This window comes from Panthera uncia, assembly GCF_023721935.1.
Source record: "Panthera uncia isolate 11264 chromosome C1 unlocalized genomic scaffold, Puncia_PCG_1.0 HiC_scaffold_4, whole genome shotgun sequence".
NCBI classification, from domain to species: domain Eukaryota; kingdom Metazoa; phylum Chordata; class Mammalia; order Carnivora; family Felidae; genus Panthera; species Panthera uncia.
In genome coordinates this window covers 89,686,450-89,710,361 of record NW_026057585.1, presented here as the reverse complement: position 1 = coordinate 89,710,361, position 23,912 = coordinate 89,686,450, and the positions used below count along the sequence as shown (strand labels likewise).

General features: G+C 39.4%; 1 protein-coding gene across 8 annotated transcripts in view; it reads right to left on the bottom strand.

The window, feature by feature from the left end:
* Positions 1–1,754: 1,754 nt before the first annotated feature.
* The window catches only part of HP1BP3 (heterochromatin protein 1 binding protein 3), a 38,716-nt gene continuing 16,558 nt past the window's right edge, over positions 1,755–23,912 (bottom strand). For 7 of the 8 annotated variants that reach the window (XM_049617908.1, XM_049617907.1, XM_049617913.1 and 4 more), the window contains 6 exons: positions 22,943–23,097; positions 12,927–13,017; positions 7,485–7,644; positions 5,851–5,962; positions 4,022–4,135; positions 1,755–3,564 (listed from right to left, as the gene is read on the bottom strand). In XM_049617908.1, the coding sequence (XP_049473865.1) occupies positions 3,270–3,564; positions 4,022–4,135; positions 5,851–5,962; positions 7,485–7,644; positions 12,927–13,017; positions 22,943–23,097 (927 nt within the window). In that variant the 3' untranslated portion in view covers positions 1,755–3,269. Of the gene's footprint in view, positions 3,565–4,021; positions 4,136–5,850; positions 5,963–7,484; positions 7,645–7,696; positions 7,738–12,926; positions 13,018–22,942; positions 23,098–23,912 lie in introns of those variants that run through there. The other variant, XM_049617915.1, reaches the window with a different exon arrangement.

Here is a 23,912-nt window from a genome sequence, read left to right as displayed (position 1 = left end):
AATCCTAAACTTTTAAAGTTTTTTAGTTGGCTAAATACAGCAGTTCATGAATATGGCTGGCTTAACCTCTTTCTCCTAATCTATCACATGATGGCAAGAGTATCACAGCCAGAGCAAGACTAGATTCTTTAAAGTAGGTACAAAAAATAGGTTAGCAAACCTAAACTGGGACTGACAAACTTTTGTAAGAAGAATGATGGAAAAAATGTTAAAGGTGTCGGCATATTACCTAGCTCTTGTTTTCATGTAATTTTCTGGTTAATTATACCCAATAGACATGATTAAAACATACATCTGTTTTCTAAGATTTATATTGGACCAGACTTCCTTTTCATGAAGACCATGTGGATGGTTATAATCTGTATTGAATGCTTTTACCATAATACTAAGAAAAGGTCTTCACTTTTTTTTTTTTTTTTGCAATGGTAGCTCTTCTTTCACAGGTAGGTTAAGAAGCTGACAATCTCTCTCCCAGTACTTTCTGAGATTCATTTATCAAAGGTAGTTTGTAGGTGGTTTAAGAGTATGTGAAACACCGTAACTGAGCTCGGTGAGTCACTAGCAGACGGTACTGAAGCCACTGACCCACGCTGGAAATTGCTGGGATTACATCTGGAGTCTGCAGTTTTTCCTTCTGTAACATGGAAGTAAAATTTATGTATCCCACTCCTTTAAATGCCTGGACGGGAGAAAAAACCAAACATTCCTTTATCTCAACATAAGTAAGGTGCCTGTACATCTCTGAAGACAGGGTTTTCACTGAAGAGTAGAGTGGCCCTCTTGTCGTCTCCCTTTACAAGATGCTGAAGCAAGGACAGTTTTGTCCTTATCTGAACTTCATCGTAACTTGACAAAGTTATGACATTCTGTTAGCTACAGAATGTCAGAGTGGGAAAGGACCTTCAATGATCTAATAAACTTCTTACCCTGTGCTGGAGCACCTACTGGACAACGTAACCACTAGGTGGCTGTTCAGAGAGTATCTTTTTACAAGTGGGATCATAAAATGAAGAAACCAACCAAAATCCTCCAATTTTGATCCCAGAAGAGTATTCTTAGCACAGGTACCCAACACTCACACTACTAAGAAATTGAGAATTATTACCTGCCAAATAGCAAAAGAGAAATTAGAATTACTTTCTAAGATCAGGTCTGTACGGTTTATCAACCCTTTTGCAGTGCTGTATTTTTTTTTTTCTAGTCTAAAGACTATCTGAACATCAAACATAAAAAACTGGAATCTATGATCTTGAAAACAAGGACCTCAATAAAATGCAAAATGACTTTAAACTTCTTATTCATTAAGTAATTGGGTTCAATAGATCTAGAAACATCATTTACCATCCATATGAAGAATTCAAAAGCAAATTAACTGAAGTTTGTATTTAAAAAGGAAAATGGAAGGGGCACCTGGCTGGCTCAGTCGGTTAAGTGTCTGACTTCGGCTCAAGTCATGATCTTAAGGTTCGTGGGTTCAACTCCCACATTGGGCTCTGTGCTGACAGCTTAGAGCCTGGAGCCTGCTTCAGATTCTGTGTCTCCCTCTCTCTCTGCCCCTCCCTGGCTCCAACTCTCTCTCTCTCTCTCTCTCTCAAAAATAAACATTAAAAAACACGAAAAAATGAAAGAAAGAAAGAAATACAAAGGAAAACGGATGGCAGCTATTCCAAGGAGGAAAGACTCCAGTGAATGCAACACTTAGCTACTTTTAAGGGTCTACTAGATAGAATCTTTTAAATATAAGCTACAGTTCAGCAGCTTTAAAATTTCATGTTTATTCATATTTTTCAAAATATATGTACATAAAAAAAGGAAGATTTACAACAGGAAAGATTGCCTTACATGCAACGCAAATTCCAATGAGCTCATGATGGGATCACACATGATTATGGATCTACTTCAAGCCAATCTTCTCAAGTCCATTTCCCAGCCACACTCTAGGCTGCAGATGAGATCCCAGGAGACAATGCAAGTGGAATGAAGGAAACAAACGTCTTTTGCCTCTGGCAGTACTCAAGGGGCCAGAAGATGTACACCAAAAAGTTTAAGACAATTAAAATGTCAAGTGCCACAGGGAGGATAAATGATAACCGGAAATCAGTATTTCTCAAGTAGAAAGCTAGTACTATTTAACACAACTTCACAATACTAAACCAAATACAAATGAGAAAGGGTTAGGTAGTTGGGCTTCATTTACTTTTTTTTTTCTTTTTTGTAAGTATCTCAAAAAAAGAAGCCACTTGCTTGATATCAAAAGTGCTGTGGAAAGAAAGGAGGGGAAAAAAACCCACAGATGAATCTGGAATTTAGTTTATTTTAGCAAATTGTATGTTTTTCCACTTAACATTTCTATATTAGCAATGATGTAACTCTCCAACATTTCCTTATAAAAAAGGCAAACAGGAAACAACTCATGCTCCAAATATTAAAAAATATATTTAAACATCTGATCAAGATTTTATATGGTTTGGTTTTTGGTAACACAGGTGACACCAGAAATCATAAACTCAACATATTCCTGTATTTCCCTTCAGTCAGAAACCAAATGATGGAGGGAATTTGTGCTTGTGGTTGAGGGAGCGCAACGCTCTGGGCCAGTGAAAAACACCTGGAAATCGGCCAACGTGAAAAGTGGCCCAAAGGAGTCCTAGGTCTGCAGAATCTAATGAAGTCATAATGTTTTTTGGCTTATTCCCAAAGCTAAGATGTCTCTGTGTTTATATAGTTGGAGAGAAAGGGTTAGTGGAGTGGTTTTATAAATAAGATTAATTATTATAGCTATAACTGAAGTCTCCAGGCAGAAGGCTTTTCCATTCAGTCAGTGCTATATATACTGCCTCTTTTTTTTACTTCCAGCACCTGACCAGTATCCTATTCTTGATGTTTTCTACAAATATAAAAATCTTTGCAAGTGTTTAGATAAAGCTGGAAGAAACAAAGAAAAAAAAAAAAAAAAAAGCCAAAGCTGAAAATAAAAAAAGAAAGAGGTGGGGGAAGAGGGGGAAAAAATGACAAGTGTAGATTATACAGTTCAGGAAAATCCGGAGTTATCGCAGAAATTAAAATGACTGAGGGAAGGGGTAGGCACCAAGAACAGCACCTAAAGCGAACAAATGCCTAAATTGGTTTATTTATATTCCCTCCCCACAATGTTCATAGGGAAGGGAAAAAATGTAATTTTAAAAGCATCAAAACTAAAACAAATGCACACTGACCTTAGAAAATAAGATTCTGAATTTTATCATGATACCCTTTTTTTCCTATAAAATTTACTTTTTTGCTTTGAAAGACTTCTTCATGTTGGCTTTGCCCTTGCTGGGCAATTTCACTTCCTTTCTCACACTGGCTGCAGGCTTTTTTGAAGAGCCACCACTAGGTTTCTTGATGACCGAGGATGAGGGTCTGGCTTTCTTGGCAGGAGTTTTGGCCTTAGGAGGGGCTTTCTTAGACAGGGGCCTAGCTTTCCCCCGCTGGGCAGCTGGGACTTTGGGCGCAGGCTTGGACCCTCTCTGCTTCACCGATGCGGCCTTCACCGAAGACTTGGCTGGGGTTTTCTTCTGCAACCTGTGAGAACAAAGAGCAAAGGCGATCACTTAGTACTCAAGAGACTCACTCTGCCAGGACGACCGGATACTTTGCCAAAAAAGACACAGGGTAGACAGAAGTCACCGATGTAAAGGATAGGAACATGGTGATTGGACTATAGCCCTTACTAAAACTGTGTGAAAATTCAACCACTTCATGGGAGTCTGTACATAATTTGTGATGTTCTTCCTAGGAAAATATGGGATTGTTTTTCTTTGAATAACCAACCAACTACGGATATACACACAGATTTGACCAAAAAGTAAATTACACATATTCACAGTGCTTCCTAAGTTCAAAGCCCCTGAATTTCCAGTAAGACAAATTCAAATGTTACACCAAGAGCCTTCTGAGAAGGATCCTGAGTTGTTACAATGCTATTAATTACTATTACTGCCACTATTAGCTCAAAGGTAGGACATCCACACATCCACACCTTCTTTTAGGTGGTGGCTCTTCGTCATCAGAGTCTTCTTCTGAAGAGTCCTCCTCATCTTCATCCTCGTCTCTTGAATCATCTAGCTCTTTCTTTGGAAATAGAACTCCTGGGCTATGAGAAGAAAAAAAGAAAAGAAAAATAAGGTAAAATTACATAAAAGAGAAGTCCCACATAGGAAAGGGAAAAATGTGAACCTAGATGCTCTTTCTTCGACATTCCACATCTTCCTGCCCTCCCCAAATGCCATGTTGCAAGTGTCGGGTTACAGTTTAACCTGTTTTCTTTTTTTTTTTTTTTTTTTTCCCCTCAACATTTTTTATTTATTTTTGGGACAGAGAGAGACAGAGCATGAACGGGGGAGGGGCAGAGAGAGAGGGAGGCACAGAATCGGAAACAGGCTCCAGGCTCCGAGCCATCAGCCCAGAGCCTGACGCGGGGCTCGAACTCACGGACCGCGAGATCGTGACCTGGCTGAAGTCGGACGCTTAACCGACTGCGCCACCCAGGCGCCCCAGTTTAACCTGTTTTCAACACACACGCAGTTATAACAAATCTATTGAGAGTCCAGAACCATACCTCATTCCCTTCCTCCTACCATTAGAAAAAATGGACTCTTTAATTTATTTTAATTTTTTTATGTTTTTTTTTAAAAAATTATTAATATTTATTCATTTTTGAGAGACAGAGAGAGAGTGCGAGCAGGGAGGGGCAGGGTACAGAGAGGGAGGCACAGAATCCGAAGCAGGCTCCAGGCTCCAAGCTGTCAGCACAGAGCCTGAGGTGGGACTCGAACTCACAAACTGTGAGATCATGACCTGAGCCGAAGTCAGACACTTAACCGACTGAGCCACCCAGGCGCCCCTAAAATGGATTCTTAATCATTTACTTAGTAAGCAATTTAAGCTCCTGATATGTGTCCAGCACTGTATTAGCCACTGAATATACAGCAGTGACTGGTCTGTCTACAAGACAGCAAACAGTTTGCACAGCAGTATACATTTTTTTGGCCTCATGATACTGGCAAAAGACCTCAAAATATCATAAAGGCTGAATCTCTTCGAAGTTTTAGAGAAAGTCAGCAAGGATTTTCTAATTTCCTTTGCCCTTATTGATACAAATATTGATTCCATTGTGTAATAAGTCCTTGAATTATAACATTTTATGTACATGACTTTAAGAATTAGATTTAATATTTGAAAAATTCAAATAATATGCAATCGGCCAAGTAACAGAGGCTTGTACACAAGGTACAATATAAGAAATACACTATACTCTTGCTAAAATAGGGCTTTAGTGGTACATGTCATGGCACTTTACTAGAAATCAGAGTATAAGAAGGCCATTGCACAGGTGCACAGAACAATGCTTGGCCCCAAGGAGGTGCTCAATACATTTTTTGGTTTGGTGCATAAATAAAGTATAGATCAAAAAGATTTTCAAGGAAATGGCCCTATCTCTATAGTATGGAGAAGGCAGACTAGGGTTATTGGAAGCAGCCAATGCTCTCCCCTCCTTGAGTGATGATGAAAACATACATAATCCTCTAATAATCTTGTCATTATCATTTATTTAATAAAGAAAGAATGAACACAAAAATAACTGGCCGATGATCTCAAAGAATTCCATGCTTGATTTTAAGGAATGGGTGGCTAATAAGATCTAGCAGGGTAGCCAACATTCTCCAGTTCTAACATGAAAAGTGTTTGCTCTAAAACAATACTGCCTTAAGTAGTCTTTATTTTCAAGTAAAACAGTAATAAATTAGTTAAGCCCAAGATTTTAAATTTACAATCACCAACACTTCACATTATGTCCTGGCTGCTTACCTGGGGTAATAGGGAAAACAGAGCTGGAAGGTGCCACTGAATCCTTTGCCAGAGATCTGTTCCATCCATCCATTCTTTTCGCATTTCTGAAGAGTCTTCTTCAACAAATGCACTGAATAAAAAATCCAGAAATGAAGAAAGTTATCTATTCAATTTTTTTTTTAAATTCTTAACATTTATTTATTTTTGAGAGGCAGAGACAGACAGAGCATGAGTGGGGGAGGGCCAGAGAGAGAGGGAGACACAGAATCCGAAGCAGGTTCCAGGCTCTGAGCCGTCAGCGCAGAGCCCCGAAGCGGGGCTCGAACCCACAACGGTGAGATCATGACCTAAGCTGAAGTCAGATGCCTAACCGAGCCACCCAGGTGCCCCTAGTTATTCTATTTTATAAGTCCCTCAACCACAAACATTTATATACAAATTTACTGTCCTGTCAAACAGTAGGTGACATGTGCTAACTGAAATTTTTGTGGTCAGAATTGTTAACTAATTCACTTAACAATTAAGTGCCCATAAATTTGAAAAGAGTTAAATTGTCATGGCAAGAGACTGACCATTAAGTCCATTAAGACAAGTTCCTCGTTTCAGAGAAAGCAGAACAGGAGCCCAGAGTAGTGAGTGACGTGCCCTACAGTGACGCAAAAATGATTAGTAGCCAACCTAAAACTAATCTCTCATTTCCATTCATTCAAACATCTATTGGATACCTGTATGTACTCAGAAATAATTTAGGAGAGTATCTATAAAGATGACAAAACCGGGGGCACCTGGTGGCTCAGTTGAGTGTTCATTTTCTGATTTTGGCTCAGGTCGTGATCTCATGGCCTGTGAGTTCGAGCCCCGTGTCGGGCTCTGCGGACTGTGGGGCTCTGTGCTGTTTGCAGAGCCTGCTTGGGATACTCTCTCTCCACCCCCTGGCCCCTCCCCTGCACACAGGTGTGCACACATGCTCTCTCAAAAATAAATAAACATTAAAAAAAGGAAAGCATTCCTTCATAACATTATAAAATTCATACTGCATAGGTTAAAAGTCAGTATTAAGACTTCAAAATTACTTTTAATCAAAAGAATACAGCCTGGTGTGCATTTTGTTACTTATTTTCCATATTCCTTACCCTACACCACTATACCTATTCTAGTAGTTCACTGAGAAAATATACAGCCTCATTAACCTGGATATGACAGTGCTAAGGCGAGGCTTTTAATCTCAAATCACCACCTGACAGGGTAAAGACGCTTCACTGAAAAAAGTATTCTTTGTTACAGGGCTTAAGGCAACAAGAAACAACGTAAGTAGCATTTTAAAACACCTGCTTGGCTTCAAGGGAAAATTACATGGTTTGGTAGACATTCAGAAAGGCAAAAAGATACTATACTTGAGAGGTATTCTGAACCAAGAGATTTATCTAAAATCTTTATAGTAAAGTAAAATCAAATCCTGATCTTCAGCAGACATTGTAAATTAAGGATAAGCCTTGCTTATTTGTTTTTCCTTTTGTAAATAATAAATTTGTAAAGTTGTTCCCTCTTGGTGTTCAGTCAGCAGTTAATGCTTTGCAATAGCATGATCTCCAGAACTGTTTACAAGACAATCCCCCCGATCCCAGTTAAATGCACACAACTCTGAGCCTTACTTTGATAGTTAGAATTGGTCCCTGGGTGGTTCTCCAGGACATACTTCTTCAGAGCAGTGGTAGAGCAAGTCTTCGGCTCATTCATGGCAGCAATAGCAGACAAGATGGCATATTCCATCAGGCTTCCACCAAGCAGGGGTTTCTCCCCTGATTTCTTCAGCTGTTTTCCAAGGAGGAAGAGAAAAGCATCAAGACAACACTCTCCCAAAGCAGGTCAAGACAAGACTCCTCTGCACCAGGTGGGTCGGAGTTCCTGCATTAGCACAGATATGTTTTACAATAAATTGTCAGGTTAGGGACTTTCTCTTCCCGCTCATCAGGTATTTAATCTAACTGAGGAGTCCCAACCCTCCTATGGATATTTTCTCTTTCCATTAACCCCTCCATCCAACCTAACAGAGCAACAGCTACCCTTAACTCAAACAGAGTGACAGCTGTATCCCAATAAGCAGGTTAACTTGTTATGTCCCAAATAAATAAGACAGTTTTGAGAATACTTCCTTGTCTCAATCTGAAAAGTGGAGTAGTTAGAAAAATAATAAATAACCTTTTTAATCCTGTAAAGAAAATAGCAAAGGAAAAGTTTGATAATTGTTTAGGGTATCATACAACAGAAAATTACATAGCATATTCCAAGGACAAAAGGATGGGGAACAAAGATCAACACCATTAAGCACAAAGAGTAAAAGGACAAACTCAGGTATGATCTACAACAGAGATTCTCAAAGAGTGGTCCACAAACCCACTGGGGATCCTGAGACTCTTTCAGGGGACCTGCGAGATCAAAACTATTTTCCTAATAATGCTAAGACGTGATGTGCCTTCTTCACTGTGGTGGCATCTGCACTGATGGTGGAAAAGCAATGGTGGGTAAAACTGCTGATACGTTACCATAAATCAAGGCGGAGACACAAAAATGTACCAGTAGTTGCTGTATTCTTTACTGCTATGTGCTTGTTTAAAAAAAAAAAAAAAAGCCAATTTCACTTAAGAATGTCCTCAATGAAGTAGCAAAAGTTATCTTATTAAATCTCAATCCCAGTACATGTCTTTTTGTTATTTTATGGGATGAAATGGGAAGAACAAATTAAGCATGTCAACTACATGTGGAGATAGGATGGTGGTCTCAAGGAAAAGCACCCCAGGGTCTGAGTTGTGAGCTGAACTAGCTTCATTTTTCATGGGATACTCCTTACTTGAAGGAACGACTAAATAGATACACTATGGTTAATTATTATTTAGACTTGGCCATCTGGTAGACATTTTCTTGAAAATGTATTAAGTGAGCCTCTCCCTTCAAGGAAAACAACTAACAGTTTTTGTTGCCAAGCATAAAATGCAACTTTTTAAGAAAAAATTTAAATCATGGAACATTTGTATATACTACGGTGAGCTTAGTAATTTCTGAGTACTTAAATATTGTTCTGATAAGATCGGTGGGTACTATTACTTTTGTTACTGTTTGATGAAATGTGGTAACACTTTAATTATCTGCATGATTCAGTGAACCACTATCTTCCAAATGACCATATGACCATGTTATAAAATTATGCAGTTAAAACATCTGCTCCAAGTTCAAGACAGACCCAAAGATTTAAGGCAAGAGTACAAGAGGTTCATAGATATGGTTTTAGGTTCCACATGGCAACTAACCTTTAAGGAATTACCACAAAATCAATTAATGTAATACACCGTATTAACAGAATAAAGGACAAAGATCACATGCTCATCTCGAGACACAGAAAAATCATTTTACAAACCCAAAAGCTGCTCATAATAAAATCTCCTAACAAACTAGTAATAGGGGAGAAATCTTCTCAACCTGATAACAGGCATTTATAAATAACCCACAGCTAACTTAATGATCGAAGACTTGATGTTTCCCCTTTAATAAGGGGAATGAGACAAGGATGTCTGCTCTCAGCATTGTACTGGAGGTTCTATTCAGTATAATTAAGCAAGAAAAAAGCAAAGCAAAGCAAAACAAAACAGCCAGATGAGAAAGGTAAACAAAATGGTCTTTATCTGCAAATGACATGACTCTCTATGTAGAAAATCCTAGGGAATCCACAAAAATCCTAAGGAATCTACAAAAAAACTACTAGAACTAGTGAATGAGTTCAGCAATGTTGCCGGATGTAAGATCAACAGACAAATCAACTGTATTTCTAAATGTCAGCAATGAACAATCTTGAAAATACTTCCGTTCAACATAACGTGGAAAAGAATAAAATACTTAGGAATAAACTTAAATGTAAGACCTATATACTGAAAACTACAAAATGCTGCTGAGAGAAGTTAAAGATCTAAATAAAGAGATAGTCAGTGTTCACGAACTAGCAAACTCAGTATTATAAAGACAGTGATTCTTCCCATATTGATGTATAGGTTCAATGCAACCTCTACCAAAATCCTAGCTGGGTTTTGTGTGTGTGTGTGTGTGTGTGTGTGTGTGTGTGTGTGTGTGTGAAAAATAACAAATGGATCCTAAAATTCATATGGAAATGCACAAGACTAAGAATAATTAAAATATTCTTTTTTTTTTTTTTTAATTTTTTTTTCAACGTTTTTTATTTATTTTTGGGACAGAGAGAGACAGAGCATGAACGGGGGAGGGGCAGAGAGAGAGGGAGACACAGAATCAGAAACAGGCTCCAGGCTCCGAGCCATCAGTCCAGAGCCTGACGCGGGGCTCGAACTCACGGACCGCGAGATCGTGACCTGGCTGAAGTCGGACGCTTAACCGACTGCGCCACCCAGGCGCCCCTAAAATATTCTTTAAAAATTACATTTTTTGACATTTTCCAATTTGAAAACTTGCACAAAATTTTCAAAGCTACAGTCATCAAGACTATGATCCTGGCATAAGAATTCATACATAGATCAATGGAGAAAAATCAGGAGTCCAGAAATAAATCCTTAATATGTATGGTCATTTTTTTTTTTTTTTTTTAAATAAAGATGCCAAGGCAATTCAGTGGGGAATAGATAATCTTTTAAATAAAAAGTGTTGGGGGGGGCGCCTGGGTGGCTCAGTCGGTTGAGCGTCCAACTTCGGCTCAGGTCATGATCTCACAGCTCGTGGGTTCAAGCCCCACGTTGGGCTCTGTACTGACAGCTCAGAGACTGGAGCCTGCTTCTGATTCTGGGTCTCCCTTTCTCTCTCTCTGCCCTCTCCCGCTCATGCTGTCTCTGTTTCTTAAAAATAAATAAACATTACAAAAAAATTTTTTTAAATAAATAAATTAATTAAATAAATAAAGAAAGAAAGAAAGAAAGAAAGAAAGTGTTGGGGCACATGGGTGGCTCAGTTGAACGTCTTGACTTTGGCTCAGGTCATGATCTCACAGCTTTTGAGTTTGAGCCCCACATCGGGCTCTGTGCTGACAGCTCAGAGCCTGGAGCCTGCTTCCGATTCTGTGTCTCCCTCTTTCTCTCTGCCCCTCCCCCACTCACACTCTGTCTCTCTCAAAAAATAAACGTTAAAAAAAAAAGTTAAAAATTAAAAATAAGTAAATAAAAGTGTTATGAGGTGCCTGGATGGCTCAGTCAGTTAAGCATCCAACTCTGGCCTAGGTGTTGATCTCACTGTCCCCAAATTCAAGCTCCACACTGGGCTCTGTGGTGACAGCTCAGAGCTGGAGCCTGTTTCGGATTCTGTGTCTCCCTTTCTCTCTCTGCCTTTCCCCCACTCGTTCGTTCTCTGTCTCCCTCTCAAAAATAAACAAACATTTAAAAATTTTTAAGTAAATAAATAAAAAGTGTTAGGACAACTGGGTATCTACGTGCAAGAACATGAATTTATAGCCCTACCTCATACCATAAACAAAACTCAAAATGGACAGAGCCTAAAAGTATTTAAAAACTCTTAAAAAGAATGTAGGAGTGAATCTTGTGATCCTAAGTTAGGCAATGATTTCTTGGATATAATACCAACAGCAGAAGCAATTTTAAAAAATGACATACTGGACTTCATCAAAATTAAATACCTTTGCACTTCAAAACATACCACTAAGAAAGTGAAAGCACAGGCCACAGATGAGGAGAAAATATATGCAAATCATGTATCTAATGAGGAACTGGAGTCTAGTTAATAACTTTTACATCTCAATAATAAGACAAATAGCCCAAATTTAAAAACAGGCAAAGAATTTAAATAGACATTTTACCAGAAAAGATAAACAAATGTCCATTAAGCACAAGGAAAGATGGTCAGTATCAGGAATCATTAGGGAAATGCCAACCAAAACCATAACAAAACAGCACTCTACATCCACCAGTATGGCTAGAATTCTAAAAAAGACGGTAACAAGTGTTTGCAATGATGTGGAGACACCGGAACCCTTATACTTTGCTGGCGGGAATGTAAAATGATGCACACACTGTGGCAGTTTCTTACGACATAAATTGACCATAGTGTCCAGTAAGTCCACACTCCTCGTTACATATCCGTGTGAAATAAAAAACATGTATTTGCACAAAGATTCGGATGTAAAGGTTCATAGGCAATATTAATTGTAAGAGTAAAAAGTGGAAATAACCCAAATGTTTATCAATTTGTGAGTAAACAGAATGTGTTAAATACATACGATGGAATGCTATGTGGCAATAAAAAGGAATGAAAGCACTGATTCATGCTGCAACATGGATAAAACTCAAAGAAGATTATGCTAAGTGAAAGAAGCCAAACCAAAAAAGCGATAGATTGTATGACTCCATCTACAAGAAATGTGTAGAAAAGGGAAATCTATGTAAAGAGAAAGTCGATTAGTAGGTTGGCTGCAGAGGAGAATGGGGACAGACTCTGCAAACGGGCACAAGAGATCTTTCTGGGTGATGAAATGTTCTAAAACTGGATTGTAGTGATGGTTGTACAACTCTGTAAATTTACTAAAAATCACTGAACTATAAATTGTAACTTAAAATGAGTCTATTTTATGGCATACAAATCATACTTCAATAAAGCTACTTTAAAAATCACCATTTGTTGAGTTTTGGTACAGTATCAAAGAATAATACCCACAACTATTTGAAAATTATCTTAAAATACTCCATACTTTTCTGTGTGTGAGGTGAATTTTCTTCAAAGATGTAACCCAAAATATGTTGAAATATCTGTTAAGACAGATACCAGCTGTCTTCTCTTAAGCAAGACGTTAAAGATGTGCAAATTTTTAATGAATAGTACCTCTCTTCTCATGAAGTTTTCCAAAAATACAGTTATTGTTCCACAAAAAAATGTTATTTATGCTGACGTAAAATGTTTTCTTAAAAAAATGAATGAATATTTAAAATTTTTCTCAGTTTTAATCTCTAATATGGTACAACCCACATAAAAACAACCTCCTGGGGTCCTCAAAGAATTTTTAGAGTATAAGTTGGTCCTGAAACCAAAACTTTTGAGAGTCATTTCTCTACAACCAAGCCTTCTTGGCCTCTAACCTGGAATGTCCCAGAAGCACCTTTGCCAGTTATTTGTTCTAACTGGCCTCTCTCTACTGCTCTCTGCAGAGCATTCTTCAACAGCTGAGGCCTGCAGAGAAAACAAACAAACAAAAAAAATAGCGATAAACATCAATGAGGAAAGATATGAAGAAACAGATCCAGGGTTTTCCCCTGAACTTAAGTTCTGATTCCTATTAGATGTAGTAGTAGTTTGTTAAAATGGACAATAATAAATAAAATACTGGCACCCTTAACAAGTGGCATTCTTTTTACTTTAAGCAAAGCAGTTAAGTCATTACCCGGAGACACAAACCATGTCCCATACAGAACCAATTACCAAACTTCTAGGGCACTCCAAACACCTTCCATTTATTCTACCACAACAGCAACCAAACTGTGTAATCAAACAAAGCATGAGTATGTTTAAAGTCCCACCTAACTCGAGAATTCTCACAGGCAAAATTTCTAGATACTGTATTTTAAAAAGTATATAACACATTAACAGAAAACAACATTTTTTTACAAACTCTGAAGTTAGCCTAATAGAATTCCCTGGGAAAGAAAAAAGGTTGTTCTTAACATAATGTCTCTGTCTTAAGAGGATTACAGTTTAAGACAAAACACAAACCAACAATACTAGGTCATCAAAACCAAATGGCAAGAAAGAAGAAACTGAGAGGGGTGCCTGGCAGCTCAGATGGTGCAGTGTGTAACTCCTGATCTTGGGGCTGTGAGTTCGAGCCCCATGGCGAGGTGGAGATTACTTAAAAATAAAATCTTAGGGGCGCCTGGGTGGCTCAGTCGGTTGAGCATCTGACTCTTGTTTCAGCTCAGGTCATGATCTCACAGTTCATGGGTTTGAACCCCACATCAGGCTCTGCGCTGACAGTTCTGGGCCTGCTTGAGATTCTCTCTCTCCCTCGCTCTTTGCCTCTACCCCACTTGTTCTCTCTCTCTCAAAATAAATCAACTTTAAAAAAAAAATACTAAAAAAACCAAAAAACATAAGAACAAGTGCAAGACTGTCCTGTCAAGGTGTAGTCTCAGAGGTGGGAGCGGGGGGAACCTTAGGTGCAGGCACAAACCAACCAAATTGACTTTGGGCTTAAAAGGGGCTGTGGTAGGGAAGAAGACAATCAAATGGAAAGCTATGCATTCAGGCCAACAGGACATCTGAAGGAAGGGTGGATCATAATCTACAAGCCTGGTGTGTTCTGTCATAATTCTCAAGAATTACTAGAAGAGCACCCAGTAAGAATCTGAGGTGAGTGGCTTGAAACTGGTTAGTTACTGCGTTGACGAATAAAGATCGGCAGGGCAGCCGGTCGAGAGGCAGAATTACGAGGGCCAAACTATCATTTGAGGTGCTTCACTCTGATATTTTTCTTCGGAGAAGAAATATAAAATTTTTACCTAACCACTAAGCATTACAGGTTGAGCCGACACTAGTTTTTCATGACATCGTCTGTATGCTTAGGGAGGAATAACAGAGGGGATGCCATGATCTAACAGGATGCTAAAGAGTGGGAACTAGCCTATCAAATCTTGCACATCCCTGATACTCCAAATGAAGAAACTCCCAACTAAAGAAAACTCACAATGAAAATATTTCTAAGCCAGTATATTCCATTTAGGAGGAATATGATTTATGCCACAACCCCAAACACACACATACCACACTTCAAGTCCCTCATCCCACAAACATTTACTGAGTATTTATTATAGTTATACAGGGATAAACACATAGATCTCGTCACTAAACTCAAGGAATTTAAGAGATGATGAATATATAATAATCTCTGTAAAGAATGAGAAGGATCAGGGTTGAAGTACACAATATAGAGCTTTGGGAACATAACTGAGGGAATGACTTAATTGTCAAACACGTTTTCCATTAGTTGCTCTATAAGGCAGACTGCTTAAAGACTGATTTCCAATGGGGGATCACAAAGTAAAACACTGACACCCCAGTGAGAAGAACTGCCTTAACCGAGGTTCAGATGCTCCAAGAATGCAGCGATCAGTTAAACTGGTTCCCTTCCTAACATTTCTGTTTTCTCGGCAATCTTTATGCCAACATATACTTTGTCTGGGCTTTTTAGAAGTCACAGAATTCTGTCACTCATTCCTCTATCTTCTAGTAAAACCTTACTTACCAGCTGCTTCAAAACTTCTGAGACTGGCCCATTCTTTTACCACTGCCATAACCTTAGTACAAGCCACCATGCCCTCCCTTCTGGGCACTGTGCTTTCTGTCTTCATAATGCATACCACAACTAGGTCAATACACCTACAGAAGCCACCTTTACAGTGTTAATCAACTGATCAGGTGTCAGGTCCTAAAGCCTCAACCCAGCTTCAAAGCCTTCCATGACGTGATCCTACTCCTTGTTAGTCTAGATGCAGTCAGACCCGGTCTCCTTTTAGTTCCCAAAAAAGAATGCTAACTCCTGTCTCTGAAATTTTCTCATGAAGCTCTTAAAGAATGCCACTCTACTGGGGCGCCTGGGTGGCTCAGTCAGTTAAGCATACGACTTTGGCTCAGACCATGATTCCACGGTTTGTAGGTTCAAGCCCCACATCAGGCTTTGTGCTGACAGCTCAGAGCCTGGAGCCTGCTTCAGATTCTGCATCTCCCTCTCTCTCTGCCCCTCTCCCCCTTGTGCTCTGTCTCTCTCAAAAAATAAACACTGAAAAAAAATTGTAAGAATGTCACTCTACCATCCATCTAAATTCTACACTCTTCTATACCTAATCATGCCCCATCTCTTTAACTTACTGTTAACTCCCAGGCACAGCTCCCTGTTCTGAAAAATTTAGTCTATGTCACACCATTTTGCACTCACTATAGTGCTAAGTGCTATTCAAGATATTTCATATGTGTGGATTAAACCAGATAATACAACAAACCCAAGAAATAGGTACTATTATTCCCCATACTTTACAAATGGAGAAAAGCTGAGTGACACAGAAAAGTCAAGTCATTTTTCCAAAGTCACACAGTTAGGTAGGGGAAGAACCAGTACAAATTTGGGCAGTCTGATTCCAGATTCTACATTCTTATTCACTATGCTATGCCTGCACTTTCCAATATACGACAGCCCAGAACGGTGGAAAAAGCAAGTACCATATTGAAAAACAAAACGGGGGCATCTGGGTGGCTCAGACGGTTGGCCACCTGACTTCAACTCAGGTCATGATCTTGCAGTTCATTAGTTCAAGGCCCACCATCGGGCTCTCCACTCTCAGCGCAGAGCCCGCTTCGGATGCTCCGTCTCCTTCTCTCTCTGCCTCTCCCAAGCACGCATGCACTCTCTCTCTCTCTCAAAAAAAAAAAAAAATTTATTAAAAAAAATGAAGTTCTGATTTTACCAGTGAACAGCCAGGTAACCCTAAGATTTTTATCAGCAAAATTGAGGTAGGAATATGTATTTTTAAGTCTATTTTGAGAAATATGGAAAACAACGTACAAAAGGGTTTTATAAAGCCCTATACAAATTCAAGGAACTTTTTATTATTATAACATGTTCTCTTTTTTAAGTTTATCTATTTTAAGCGAGAGAGACGGAGAACACGAGCAGGAGAGGAGCAGAGAGAAAGGGAGGGAGAGAGAATCTCAAGCAGGCTCTGCACTGTCAGTGTGGAGCCCAACGTGGGGCTCAAACTCAAGAAATGTGAGTTCATGACCTAAGCCAAAACTGAGTCGGATGCTTAGCCAACCGAGCCATCCAGGTGCCCCAACAGGTTTTGTTTTTAATTAGATAACCAGACCAGTTTAGTTTGAAGCAGAAAATCATGGGTAATTGTTGAAGGCCATGTTACTCAACCATGGAGAAAGTTGGTCTGCATTGAGACATATATAAATGAAAGCCATGTGCAGAGAGAATCAGAAGTAAGGGATGGAGAACAAAAAAGCAACTGATAGCAACAAGGATTCTGAGTTGCAAGCATCTAAATGAGAGCGTTCCGTCAGTCTGTTAGAAATGCATAAATGGAATTAAGAAGATCACAAGATGCCTGAAATTGCTCAGAGTTGAAAATGTTAAGAATCTAAGGGGTCACCAAAGAAATTAAAGAGTTCAGAGATAAGTGTAGGGCATACAATTGAATTTGGGCTATGTTCTTATATTGATGTGGGAAGAGGAAAAAAAAAAGAGTATAAAGAAGTTACATCACACACAATGATTTCTAATGCCATGTGACAGGACTACCCTTTAAAGTTTCTGAAGGTATCTTAGAGTGAACTCAAAGTCTCTATGTAAATCCAACATATCCAGTTTTTAATTCAGATTTGCAAAAAATCATTGTTATCAAATACAGAAGAAACTTGCATGTTATATAAAAAACACTGGGATGCCTGAGTAGCTCAGTCAGTTAAGCATCTGACTCTTGATCTCTGCTCAGGTCATGACTTCAATGTTCATAAAATCGAACCCTGCATCATCAGGCTGACTGCACAGTCTGCTTGGGATACTCTCTCTCCCTCTCTCTCTGCCCCTCCCCCACTCGTGCTCGCTCTCCCTCTCTCTCAAAATAAATAAATAAAAATTTTAAAAAATACCGTTGGGGCACCTGGGTGGCTCAGTCAGTTGAGTATCCAACTCTTGGATCATAATCTCACAGTCTGTGGGATGGAGACCTGCGTCAGGCTCCACACTGGGCATGAAGCCTGCTTAAGATTCTCTCTTCCTCTCCCTCTGTCCCTCCACTGCTTGCACATGTGTGCACACAGTCTCTCAAAAAAGTCTTTGAAATTAGAATCCTATTTAGCATGGTGTAATGCTCATACCATGAGAATTATATTGGAACAGAGACTAATATTAGCATTAGTTGAGCACTTACTATGTGCCAGGCACTGTTCTAAGTGCTTAACATGTACTAGGAGACGTACGCCTGGTAACAACCTTACTGATACACTGTTTATCAGTTAGGAAACTGGGACACAGAGAGGGAAATTACTCAAGGATACAGAGCTAGAAAATGACAGAATCAGGATTTAAACCCAAGGGGTCTGGTTTCAAAGTCTGTGCTTTTTTTTACCACAAGCTCTACAGCCGCTAGTATACAGGAGCAGAAACATGTGCCTCATCTCACACACTCTGGGACGAACACTCTTTGTGGAGTGGCCAGGTGAAATGCCCACAGGCATTCAATCACTCATTCAACTAATATTTATGGAGCATCTACTGTGTGCTAGGGCGTGGAGGAAACGGAAGTGAACAATATAGATAAAACTCCTGGCCAGGGTGTCCGGGTGGCTCAGTTGGTTAAGTGTCCGACTTCGGTTCAGTTCATGATCTCGTGGTTCATGAGTTTGAGCCCCACGTTGGGGTCTGTGCTAATAGGTAGGAGCCTGGAGCCTGGCTCGGATTCTGTGTCTCCCCCTCTCTCTGCTCATCCCTTGCTCATGCTGTCTCTCTCTCAAAAAGAAATAAACATGAAAAAAAAAATCTTTTTTTAAATCCTGGTCTTCAAGATTCTGACATTTTAATGGGGTAGACAGGTAGTTTTAAACAACCAGGCAGGGGCACCTGGATGGCTCAGCTGGTTAAGCATGCGACTCTGGATTTCAGCTCAGGTCATGATTTCATGGTTCATGAATTTGAGTTCCACATCAGGCTTTGCACTGACAGTGTGGAGCCTGCTTGGGATTCTCTCTCTCAAAAATAAACAAATTTGGGGCGCTTGGGTGGCTCAGTTGGTTGGGCGTCTGTCTTCGGCCTAGGTCATGATCTCACACAGTTCGTGAGTTGGAGCCCCGCATCGGGCTCCGTGCCGACAGCTTGGAGCCTGGAGCCTGCTTCGGATTCTGTGTCTCCCTCTCTCTCTCTGCCCCTCCCCAACTCATGCCTGCACTCTCTGTCAAAAATAAATAAACTTAAAATAAATAAATAAATAAATAAACTTAAAAAAAAAAAAAAAAGAAAAGAAAGAAAAAAGGCCAGGCAGATGCAGTATGTGTTAGAATGTGATGAGTGCTATGGAGAAAAGTAAGACAGAGAAGTAGAATTCTGAGTGCTGGGAGAGGAGGGAAAGGTTGCAAATGGAATTTAGGTGGTTCCATCAACCAAATGCAGTGTACAAGCCAGGTACGGACACTAATTGGAACAGACCAACTATAAGAAGTCATTTTGGTGGTGCCTGGGTGGCTCTGTTGGTTGAACATCCAACTCTTGGTTTTGGCTCAGGTCATGATCTCACAGTTTGTGGGACGGAGCCCCTTGTTGGGCTCTGCGATGACAGCATGGGGCCTGCTCAGGATTCTCTCTCTCCCTCTCTCTCTCTGCCCCTCCCCCACTCTCTCTCTCTCAAAAATAAACTAACTTTAACAAGTCACTTTGGAGACATCTGGGGACATGTGACCATGGCCTATGTATTGGATAATGCTTAGGATTTTGTCGGAAATGTTAGTACGATGGTTTTTTCTCTTTACATTTATGTGTATGTTTGAAAGTTTCCAAAATAAAACAATTACAAAAAAGGAAGGCAGTCAAGGCAGGGTCAAGGCACTCTAACGAGGACATCAGAGTAAAAACCTGAGAGAAGTGAAGGCGTGAGCAAAGTAGATTATGGGGAAAACCATCCAGGCAAAGGGAACAGCAAGCATACAGACTCTGAGGCCAGCTAAGTGAGGGAAAAGTAGTAGGAGATTAGGTCAAAGACACAATGGAAGCATAATGTCATATACCATTTTAGAGACACTGGCTCTATCTGTAAGGGGGCTAGGAAGCCACAGGAAGGTTTGAGTAGCAAGGTGATACGATCTAACTTACATTTTTACAAGTTTCACCCTCACTGCTAGGTTAAGAACAGACTGAAGGAGAGGGAGCATGAGAGGAGGTAGGAAGTCATTGCTCTAAAACAACTGAGAGATGATGGTGGCTTGGAAGAGTAGTAACAGTGGAGGTAATGAGAAGAGGTTTGTTTATGGATATATCCTAATACCAAATCCAAAGTAACTGCTTACAGATTAGATGGAGGTGTGGGATAAATAGAACAGACCGGCACATCAGGTGAGCTTGAGCCCTACTTCGGGTGAGCCTGAGCCCTGCTTTAGGTGAGCCCCGCTTCTCTCTCTCTCCCTCTCTGCCCCTTTGTCAACTGTGTACCCCACCCACCCCCCTCTCAAAAACTAAAATTAAAATTAAGTATGGCCAAATTATCATGTTAATTATATGTATGACAGGACTCCCTGACAGTCAGTGGTAGAGAAAATCAATAGTTTTAGAGAAGTAAACGGAAAAAGAAAAAAAAAAAAAAAAAGTTACTGTTAACGAGGTCACAGGAAAAGGTCTCTAGGTTCGTTATCACCTATGAGTTGATAACCCACCTATTATCAGGAAAATATTGTTTCAACATAAGGTCAGAAATGTTCATAAAGATTAGACATGTAACAAAGTTACACTGCTATCAACAACTTGTCTGGTGGGAGTACAGTAGAAAGGTAAGGAAAGAAAAAGCTGGGAGAAGATAATGGTCTCCAGTCACCAGAGAGAGAAGAGAGAGAAAAGTGAAATGTGTATTTAAATGCATTTCTAGCTCATGGTTGTATATGTGGGTCACACTCAGGGCAGAAAAAGCATACAAAAACCAGGACACTAATTTCAAACTTTGTGCTTCTGTGATTCCCTTGTCTTTCGCACTATCTAACGGACTCTCCTTGGGCACTCTGAAGACCACTGAGTGCTTTTCTGAAAATGGGGCTTCTGGGCTAAAGCCTCAGCAATTCTAACTGCATGCCTCAGTAATGCAAGGAAATACTGTTACTGAACAATATCAAGACAACATGCATTCGATATAAAAATCGTCTGTAGAAATGACTGGATTAAAGACAATTTTCCAAAAGTCATCCCTCATAACAAAGATCTCACACAAACACACTCAAACACAAACTCTGTGAATTACAAATTTAAACAAATTAATGTATCTGCACAAATGTCTCAATGATCAGTGTAGATATTTTTATGTGGCAACTTTTTAGAACTGAATTACTACCAAAATTCTGCCAGAATTTTACATTACATGTTTAAATTAGGATATTATATTATTTTTCTCTAGAGGTTTACAGAAACCTGAATTCTCTTATGATTCAAACTCTAAATTAAAAAAATAGAGTTTAATGTGGGGTCACCTGAGTGGCTCACTCAGTTAAGCATCCGACTTCCAGCTCAAGTCATGGTCCCACAATTCATGGGTTCAAGTCCTGCATGGGCTCCGCGCTGACAGTGCAGAGCCTGCTTGGGATCCTCTCTCCCTCTCTGCCCTGCCTACCCCCAACTTGCACTTTCTAGCTCAAAAAACAAAAACTTAAAAGAAATGCGTACCAATCACCTCACACCCATTAAGGATGGCTAAAAACAAAACAAACAAACAACGGGCACCTAGGTAGCTCAGTCAATTAAGTGTCAGACTCTTGGTTTCAGCTCAGGTCATGATCTCCCAGTTTTGTGAGTCTGAGCCCCGCATTGGGCTTTGCGCAGGGATTCTCTCTCTCTCCCTATCTACCCCTTCGCCACTAGCTCTGTCTCTCAAAATAAATAAGTAAAAAAACTTAAATGAACAAACACACACAGGTTGGCGATGATATGGAGAAATTAGAAATTCTGTATACTGTCGGTAGGAAAGTAAAATGATATGGTCACTGTGGAAAACAGCATGGCAGTTCCTCAAAAAAACTAAAAACTAGAATCATCATTTCATCTAGCAGTTTTACTTCTGGGTATGTACCCCCAAAGAACTGAAGGCAGGGTTTCAAAGAAGTATTAGTACATCAGTGTTCATAGCAGCATTATTCACGAGAGCCAAAACGTGAAACCTCAAGTGTTCATTAACAGAAGGATGAATAAACAAAATGGAGTACATACAGCAAAAGAGTACTATTCAGCCTAAAAGAGGAAGGAAATTCTAACATGCAACAATAAGGATAAACTTTGAGGACACTGTGCTAAATGAAAGAAGCCAGTCGCAAAAAGATAAAGACTGGATGACTCCACTTACATGAGGTACTTATAGCCAAAATCATACAGACAGAAAGCAGAAAGGTGGTGGCCGGGGGGAAAGGGATTTCCTATTTAATGGGTACAGAGCTGCAATTTTACAAGATGAAGAGTTCTGGCAATACACGGTGCTCCTGGTAGCACATCATGAATGTATTTTATACCACTGAACCGTACACTTAAAAATGGTTAAGATGGTAAATTTTGCTTATCTGTATTTTAACGCCATTTAAAAAAAACATTAAAATTAAAAAAATAATGAGAGCTAGGGCGCCTGGGTGACCCAGTTCATTAAGCATCTGACTTCAGTTCAGGTCACGATCTCATGGTTCATGGGATTGGGCTCTGTGCTGATAGCTTGGAGCCTGATTTGGATTCTGTGTCTTCCTCTCTCTCTGCCCTTCCCCTACTCATGCTTTGTCCCTCTCAAAAATAAACATTAAAAAAAAATTTTTTTTTTTAACAATGAAAGCTTAGAGGACATTGAGTTTAATGCTGAATGTTCTAACAGCTGACACGGTGAAAGAATTATTCTACCAAGGTCTTGTAAGACTTAACATGTAGGTGTTTTTTTTTGTTTTTGTTTTTGTTTTCAAAAAGAAACTACAATGGAGATATGAAAAAGAAAATATAACAAGACAAAAAAATAAAGCCCAAGGGCATCTGGGTGGCTCAGCTAGTTAAGCATCCATCCGACTCTTGATTTTGGCTCAGGGCATCATCTCACAGTTCATGGAGTATGAACCCCTTGTCAGGCTCTGTGCTGACAGTGTGGAGTCTGCTTGGGATTCTCTCTCTCTGCCTCTCCCCAGGCCATGCTCTCTCTCTCTCTCAAACTAAATAAACTTTAAAAAATAAAATAAAATACAAATAAATAAAACCCACAAAAAAGGTTTTATCCTTAGCTCAGCTAAATGTAATCCTTCTTGAATATTTACTTTCACCTTTCTCATGAAAAAGGGGCTAAGGGAATAACACAGACATTTGTGCTTTGAAGTACAGGCCAACGGCTCATACCTGATGTCCACTCTAAGTTTAGGGTAATACTGAGACACATATTTCCTGATGAGACTGTAGGAAGCTTCTTTAGGTTCACAAAGGCGAGTAAAGGCCAACGGGAGGATATCCTCCAATTTTACTTGTGGTTCTGGATCCACTGCGGAGCTTCTATTCTGAAATATATTACCAAAAATTATCATCATTAAAGAATATAGAGTTCTCTGTTCAAATGCTTCTGTATTCAACTCAAGGGCTTTCCTAAATTGATTGATAATTTAACTTGTGCTAAACTATCACTTTTTTCCACATTCAAACAAATATACTATGGGGCACGATGGCACTTGTGTGGCAACTTTTTTGAGTTATGAAATTCAGATTGAGAGTTAAAAATATGTATAAAAATGAGGGGAACCTAGGTAGCTCAGTCAGTTGAGTGTCCAACTTTGGCTCAGGTCATGCTCTCACAGTCAGTGGGTTCAAGCCCCGTGTAGGGCTTTGCAATGACAGCTCAGAGCCTGGAGCCTGCTTCAGATTCTGTGTCTCCCTCTCTCTCTGTCCCTCCCCCATTCACACTCTCTCTCTGGCTCTTGAAAATAAATAAATGTTAAAAAAAAAAAAAGTATAAAAATGAAAAGGAATGGTAGACTTTATTTAAAAGTCTTAGTTTATTCTTACCCTTCAATAACAAAGAATAAAGACCATGCAGCACCAAAAAGCACTGCACAAAAGTTCATTTCAAAAGTGTTTCAAAGTTGTAGAAAAAATGTACAAAAACTTTCAGAGTTGCAAAAACACAGCTGTAGAGGAACAGTCATGATTTCAGTTACTGACATGGGGAAAATACTGAATGTTTCACTTTATTATTAATATTTTATAATTATTATTTATTATTTATTTATATATTTTTATATTAGTTATATTTAGTATTTCACTTTATTATAGAAAGAATTATACTTTCCACAAATGAAATTATGTGTCTTAAGGAGAA